This window comes from Glycine soja, chromosome 5 (genome assembly GCF_004193775.1).
Source record: "Glycine soja cultivar W05 chromosome 5, ASM419377v2, whole genome shotgun sequence".
Taxonomy (NCBI): domain Eukaryota; kingdom Viridiplantae; phylum Streptophyta; class Magnoliopsida; order Fabales; family Fabaceae; genus Glycine; species Glycine soja.
In genome coordinates this window covers 15,305,728-15,314,254 of record NC_041006.1, presented here as the reverse complement: position 1 = coordinate 15,314,254, position 8,527 = coordinate 15,305,728, and the positions used below count along the sequence as shown (strand labels likewise).

Here is an 8,527-nt window from a genome sequence, read left to right as displayed (position 1 = left end):
TATCCAAGCGGTTTGAAGAGCTTGGTGTATGTGGCAAAGTGACTCTAAAAAGTAAACTTTGGAAAATTGTCTACCTTGATCTAAACTCTATGTGTGCTCCTTCTGAAAAGGTAAAAACAAAAGGTGCTCAAAAGAAACAGATGACCAAACATCAAAGATCTACGAAGCGTGATCCATCTTACTAGGAGTATGTGGATGCATAACAATTTTGTGCAAAATAACAACTCTTCAGTGAAACGGGCTGCATCATCATCTGAACAACCAAAAAGGAACATGCCTATGTTGAAAACATTGTCAATGTCAAAACTGATGATAATTGGGGATATCGTGCAATTGCTGCCTTATTAGGTATGAGTGAAGATTCAAGGTCTTTGGTTCGTAACCATTTGCTGAAAGAACTTGCAAAATGGTTTGATAAGTATATGAACCTACTTGGTGACATAGACAGATTTGAGAAGTTAAAGCAATCGCTACTTGTTGATGGATTATTCATGGTATATAAGTTTTTTGTTACTTTTTGATGGATTAATTTTCTTTAAATAAATCTAATTAAAATTGTTACGTGTAGGTTACCATGGATAAGTGGATGAATATAACTGACATGAGTTATGTGATTGCATCAAGGTATAATGTCATCCTTGTTTCTCTTTCTCTCCAATGAAGTATGACATTTTTTTCTCTTAGAAGTCAACCACAAAGAGATTGTTCTGTACATCGCGTTATATGTATTGGTCATGTATATGACAATCGTTTTGTTTAGGTAAAAGCATGATCATCCTGTTTGTGTATTTTTTATTATAAAATGTGTTGTGATGATTTGAATGTGTATGTGCCTATGTAATAGGTATTTCTAAGAGACAGTTGTCCCTTACCGCCAGCAGCTTTGTTATGGTCAACACATTGTCATTATCATGCAAAACAGTGGCCTACACCTTATATTAGTAGAATGCAACATTATACCAATTTGATGAGGTTGACCACACACTTGTTGATTTAGGAGAAGATTGAACATTTAGTTATTGTTGAGGCAATGTTTGTAACTTACAGACTTGTGAAACAAACATGGATAAGTCATGTAATATGGTAATTAATGTGTCTTTCAATGGACGTTCATATAATTATTCCTTTTACATATTCATCAATTGTGCAAATATTCAGATTAGAAAAAAGGCAACTTTACCAAATATAAAATGAAGAAATAATTATGAGGTTTATGGTTTACGGGGTTTAGGGTTTACTTATTTTAGGGTTAAGGGTTGAGGGTTTAGTTTGTTTGTTGTAAGGGTTTAAAGCTTATGGCTTATGGTTTAGGGTTTAGGCTTTTGTGTTTAGGGTTTATGGTTATGTTTTAGGGTTTACAATTTAGGGTTTACGTAGTGTTGGGATTAGAGTTGACTTATTTTACTATTAGGTTTTAGGGGTTAGTGCTTACTGAATTTAGGGTTTATGGTTGGCTTAGTTTAGAGTTATTGTTTAGGGTTTATGCTTAGTTAGTTTAGGGTTTGTGCATTATGGTTTACATGATTAGGCATTCTATTTAACTAAGGGTTTAGGGTTTACTCATTTTAGGAATTAGGGTTTAACATAATCTATTTAGGTGAAGAACTTAATACTCAAATACTAGATAAACACAAATTAAAACCTTAGTGATAACATACTTGTTCGTCAAATAATAGTAAATATTAAACATTGTTTAGTCATATTGCATTCATATATGCTATACTACTTAATCAATCCTAGCTATCTTCATGTGTCTTGTGTATCCCTCCTTTGTCTCGATCGAACATAAACATTTTGTTATTCAGTGACACAGTTGACAAATCTCAAGCAGTGCTCGGTTAGAGTGTATGCTTTAGTTCTAGCAGTGATCATCCTCATGTTGATCATGTGTTCCAAATTTTCTGCTATCCATTAGCAAGCATCTTATGACGTTGACAACAAGGTAAAAAGTAATTATTGAAAGCATGACACAAAAAATGACTAACAGTGGATTGAAATTATATTATACCACTACATGTTGAGACATATCTACATCAGCAGTTGCAGGTGCAAGTGGTTCTGGTATAACTGCTGCATCGATGGCCTGCTGAGGAGGATCTAGTACAATAAATGTATCATCATGCACCATAGGTGGATGTCTAGGAGGCTCCCCAGGTTGTGTCAGACTCATAAAGGGGTGAGATGTCCTATAGAACTACTCCATGTAGTCTGTTGTACACTGTCCAAGAGCACTATAAATATGTCCAATCGGTGCAAGGTATTCTGAAAAATTGAAGCCATATATCGTCAATCTCCTCTATAGATAAGGATGGAGCAGCAGGGTGTGGAGGAATGATCTGCACATAACCAAATTGTCACACTACCCTCTCTAGTCGGTGTATGACAATAGATGAACCCCATTTGATATGTCCAGAAAATAATGAGATGAACTTAAATTCTCTAAATGAACAGTGGTCACCATAAGGAATCTAGCAGACAACATCTGACGTCAATCCATCCAAGTGCTTATGATACATTGACACTAGTAATGTCTTTCTAGACTTCCATCGACAATCAAGTGGTTTCCTCTCATGATAATCCTCGTCAACAACAATGGAAGCAATTGTAGGCAAATGCCCATAGATCCAACATCACACATATTTAAAAAAAGCAAAAAAATTCTAATCAATAGTAAATATAAGCTAAAAAAAATTAATAACTGGAGGTAAAAGAAATTATAATTACCTATAACAAAGTGATATATCCTGTAAGATGTTTTATCAAATTATTTGACACATCATTCAAATTGTCATACATATGGACCAGTGTAGCCGCTTCCCATGAATAACTTCCAGATTAGTTGAGGTCGCGAAATGCGTTCAAAAATACCACACTAATGTGTGTGACACTCTTGTTAGCAAAGAGTGTGCAACCTACTAGATGCAATAAATATGCTCGAGCTGCTAGGGTCCACTGTTTTGCGTCACATTTGCCATGATAAATGTCTTGCAGCCAGGCTAGGCGAACATATGTCCCTCTACATTGAAATGCCTCATCTCTTGCTTCTTGGGTTCTGACTTCAAGCAACTCAACTAACAAGTCCATGACTTGGTCTACATCAAGAGCATCGAAGGCATGAAAGGCGCTTGTAATGAGTAGATGTAAAAAGGATGCTACATTATCGAGGGTTATAGTCTCCTGTTACTAGTGTCCAGTGAACATGTAATTAGAGAACTTAATCTTGTAGCAACCAACATCCCTTCAATTTCACGTGCAAGCCTTCCAAATTTCTCTACCTTCCTCCCATGAGAGGCCAACTTTAACTCAATATGTTCCTAAAAACAAAATTAAAATTAATTAGTTCAGGTTAAATGATAAATAATAATTCAAATATTATATAATTCAATAAATATTTTATTACTTTTTAAATAACTATTTTAATACTTTTATATATTCATAAATTAATATAGAAATTCTTTTTTAAAATTTTTATACTTCACATCACTAATTCTAATAAACTAAAATATATCATCAAAATCTAAGTGCAATTTTCTTTTTTATTTCTAATAAATGACTACTTCATTATTTTACAAATAAGTATTTTAATACTTTTAGATATTTATAAATAAATGAAGAAATTCTTTATTTTTATACTTCCAAACACTTTTTATATAAATATTTAATATTATTAGTGTAATAATATTGATACGAGTATATCAATAAAAAAACATTTGCCATATACAATGTTATCTTTTCTTGTTTAACTAAATTCTATAATATATTGTTATAAAAAAATTGGAATTTTTGTTATTTCATAATTTTATAAATAACTATTTTAAATATAAAAATTAATTAAATTATTTATTTTGAAAATAATTAAATAAAAATAAAATTTTAAAATAAATTATAAAGTAATAAAAATAAAAAAATTATAAATTTATTTTTAAATAAATAAATTAATTCAAATAATAACTTATTATGAAACAATAAAATAAAAAAACAATTATACAAACTGGGAATCCATATAGATTAACAATCCGTATAATCCATACAGTTTGTCTATTCGTAGGGATTTTATAGATTGTCAATTCGTATGGATGGAAATCCGTAAGAATGTAACGGATTTCCATTTTTTTTTATCAACACATAAAAAATAAACTCAGACAAAGAGACTCATGATGACGACAATAATGGGAGGTGGGGACGGGCGATGCGATGCAAAGGGAGGGATGAACGGAGGAGACTTGACAACGTGGCACAAATGGAGGAAAAAAGAAGATTGAAACAGCAGCATAGACATGGGATGGGTTGGAGGCAGGGAGGAGGAGACTTTTTTAAAATTTTTAAGTAAATGGCAATTTCACCAATTCACTTGACATGTTGGACTTTTTTTTTTTTGGAAGGCAGAAAATATAGTATTATTAATAAGAGCAATAGTACCAGAGGTACTTAAAAGAGAATTACAACAGCAGCTATGCTGCCAGCCTCCCAAAAAGAAAAAACCCATCACAAGTCCCCCCAACAGACCAGACATTCCAAATTAACCAAAGGCCTCCACAAGATTGGAAGACCAATGGTTAAAAGGAATATTAAAATCTTTATCTCTAGCTTTATACCAGGACCAAGCTAGGAATAAGGTGTCCTCCATCACTTTGGAAGATACAAAAGGAATACCCTGAAAAATCAGTAAATTCCTATGCTTCCAAATAGCAAAAGTTAGAGCAATCCACCAACCACACCATCTAGAATGGTGTCTCCCTACATCTAAACCATCACAAAATAAGCTAAAATGGCTTGCTGGAGAAGCAGGGAAAACTCCAGAAACCTGAATCCACCGCAAGGATTCCCACCACAGGCCATTAGTTTGAGAGCAGTGGAAAAAAAGATGTCCTGCCTCCTCCTGCTCGACATGGCAAAGAGGGCAGGTAACTTCCTGCAGGCCCACGTTTCTCCTATGAAGATTAGCTCGAGTGGGGAGCCTATCCTTTAAAAGCCTCCAAGTGAAAATAGCAGCTTTTGGGGGGATATTTAATTTCCAAATAAGCTGAAAACTCCTCCCATCTGAGGCAGCACTATTTAGATTTGACAAAAGTCTATAAGCTGATCTAGTAGAGTACATCCCCGTAGGATCAGCTCTCCACAGTAAGCTATCTTTCAGATGACAGTGGATAGGATAAGCAGTGATCTGTTCCATGAAAACTACAGCTGCTCCCTCCTCATGTTCAAATAAGTGTCTCCTCCAGTTTAGATCCCATCTCCAATTGTTCTGGTAGAAGCTGCCCATGTTTGAAATTAGGTCATTCTATTGCTTACTAATAATGAAGAGCTGAGGATATTTCTGTTCCAAGCTGCAGTCCTCCCCCAACCAATTGTCTTTCCAAAAACGAATTTTATCCCACATCCTGCCTTCCAAGCCATGTTTTGATGAATAATCTTGAAGTCATTGTGCTGATATATCTTCCTGAGGTCCCTCCACCAATGGGAATCCCCACTATGAATTCTGCCATTTTGCAAAGCTGACCATCCTCCATATTTAGAATTTATAACCCTGACCCAGAACTGATTCTGATTAGAATATAAATCCCAAATCCATCTTCCCATAAGAGCTGCATTAAACTTAGACAGATTCTTGATTCCCAAACCCCCTTCCTTCTTGTGAAGACAAATTTCCTCCCATTTGACCCAAGGAATCTTCTTGTGATTATGCTCCCCCCCACATGAAATTCCTTTGCAGAGAAACCAATCTATCTGCTATTCTTTGAGGTAATTTGAAGAAGGATAATAGATAGATTGGTAAAGCATTCAAAACTGAATTTATCAAAGTGACCTTGCCAGCCATAGATAAACTTTTCTGGTTCCATTTAGTGAGTTTAGCTTCAAATTTGCTGATCAAAGGCTGCCAAACCACCTGACTTGAGGATTTGACCCCAATTGGGATGCCCAAGTAATGGAAGGGGATACCCATCTGCCTACAGTTCAGAAACTGAGCAGCTTCAAGATCCCAATTAACAGAATCCCCAAAGACCCCAAACTGGCTTTTAGCATAGTTAATTTTCAGACCAGAGGCCATCTCAAATCCTCTAAGCATTGCCTTCAAAACAAGAACATTTTCCAAGGAAGCTTGACCAATAAAGACAGTATCATCAGCATATTGAAGGATATTAATAGGCTCTTTCTGTTTTCCCACCAAGTAGCTTTTATACAGATTTTTCGAAATGGCCTCTCTCATCAATCCAGTGAGACCTTCACCCACTATATTAAAGAGCAAAGGGGCTAGAGGGTCCCCTTGTCTCAGTCCTCGAGTAGGGGCAAATTCATTAGTAGGGCTACCATTCACTAAAATGGAAATAGTTGCTGATTGAAGGTATGCAGCAATCCATTGCCTCCATTTAGTGCAGAAGCCTAATCTTGACAGCATATAGTCCAAGAAAGACCAAGATACAGAATCATAGGCCTTTTCAAAGTCCACTTTGAAGACCATGACTGGCTTCTTTCTCTTGATAGCTTCCTCCACCACCTCATTAAGTATCAGAATTCCATGAAGGATATGTCTATCCTTTATGAATGCTGATTGCCTTTCATCAACAATGCCGAAAATGACACTCCTCAGCCTATTTGCCAAAAGCTTGGCAATGACTTTGTAGATACACCCAATGAGAGAAATAGGCCTGTAATCGTTTAGAGATTGAGGATGATTTGATTTAGGAATAAGAGCCATGAAGGAAGCATTGCTGCCTCTAGGGAAGCTTCCATGATAGTGGAATTCATCCACAAATCTCTTGAATTCAGGTTTCAGAATATTCCAAAAAGCCTTAATAAAATGAAAATTAAAACCATCGGGACCTGGGCATTTATCTCCCCCACAACTCCAAACAGCTTCTTTAATCTCTTGGTCAGAAAAAGGGGCAATGAGTCCCTCTCTTTGATTCTGGTCAATGGACTGGAAGAATACCCCATCAAGAGTAGGTCTGAAACTCTTGTCTTCAGTAAATCTATGAAGAAAGAAATTAAGAACTTCATCTTTGACCCGGTCAGGCTGTTGGACCCAATTACCATCAATGAAGAGGCCCTGAATAGCATTGTAATTTCTTCTGCAGTTTAAAACTTTGTGAAAATAAGCTGTATTGCTGTCACCTTCCTTAATCCATCTCTCTCTAGACTTCTGTCTCAGCAAAGATTCATAAGCATTGGAAACCTCCCACAGCTTTTGTTGAAAAGATTTCTTGAGTTTAACTTCATCTTGAGATAAAGGTCTATTACCAGCTGTAGTTTCCAATTCATTAAGCTGCTGCCTCAAACTATGGATCTTACTAACATTAACATCAGAATTCACTTTACTCCATTGTTTGATGGTGATCTTAAGGTTTCTCAGCTTGTTTTTAAGAGCAATGCCCCCCCATCCTCCTTGCTGATCCTTAGACCAAGCCTCCTTCACCATCCTTTGATACCCTTTTTGATTAAGCCATGAGTCCAGCACCCTAAAGGGCTTAGGACCCCAATCAACCAGCTTGGTTTTCAAAATTACAGGGCAATGATCTGAGTAATCTCTGTGAAGAACATGCTGGGATGAGTCCGACCATTGGGTTAGCCATTGGTCTGAAACTAGGAATCTGTCAAGTCTACTTTTGGCAGATCCATTGGGCCTAAACCAAGTGAAATTGCCACCAAAACCTCTGATTTCATGAAGATCCATATCTGAGATCCAATCATTAAATTCTGAAATATCAGAAATATCAGCCCCCCTTTGAGAAGATCCAATACGTTCCTCCTGACTCCTAATGCTATTAAAATCCCCAAGGAAGCACCAAACACCATTCGGATTGGCCAACTTCAGCTGTCTTAGTTCCTCCCACAGAATTCTTTTCCCAGGAAGGTCACAAGGAGCTTACACATTGACTATATGAAGTCTCTGATTTTCAGTAACCCATGTTCCATCTAAAAATAAGAAGCTATGGCCTTTAATTGCCCTCTCTACTTGAAAAGCTGAGTTGTTCCATAGACAAAGAAGGCCCCCAGCAGCATGAACAGAGGGTATACTGTCCCAAGAGACACTGGAATCCCCCTACATTGACTGACAAATTATATTTTATCAAATTTGTCCCTTTTTGTTTCTTGAATACAAACAAGATCAATCTTATGAATTAGATTGATTCTCCTTATAGCAGCCCATTTGATCCCCCTTCCCAGCCCTCGACAATTGTATGATAGAATAATCATGAGTGATGGTTCATGATACCCCTCTCGACTGCCACAGCTTTGTCTCTCTGCTCCAACTGAACCATGAAGTCCCTGACCTTTTGAGTTTCCTGACCATAAGTGAGGCCCATATCACCAACTAAAGTCATTTGTTTTTCCAAAGGTGCCTGATTACATATGCTAGTATTCGGTTCCCTGGTGTACTCTTTAGAAGAGGCCTCATAAATTTGAGGAGCTACTTGTATAGGAGGTTCCAGAACAGTTTGGGCCTCATAAATTTGACATGTTGGACTTACAAGAAGTTTAGATGGTGCAGGAAGAAAGTGCCTCCACACAAAACGACCTGGCCCAC

At 36.6% G+C, this 8,527-nt stretch overlaps 1 protein-coding gene across 1 annotated transcript; it reads right to left on the bottom strand.

Moving 5' to 3' along the window:
• Positions 1 to 4,519: 4,519 nt before the first annotated feature.
• On the bottom strand, positions 4,520 to 5,263 carry LOC114411169. Its single transcript, XM_028374924.1, has one exon. The coding sequence runs from the start codon at positions 5,261 to 5,263 to the stop codon at positions 4,520 to 4,522; it is 744 nt and encodes a 247-aa protein (XP_028230725.1).
• Positions 5,264 to 8,527: the final 3,264 nt, after the last annotated feature.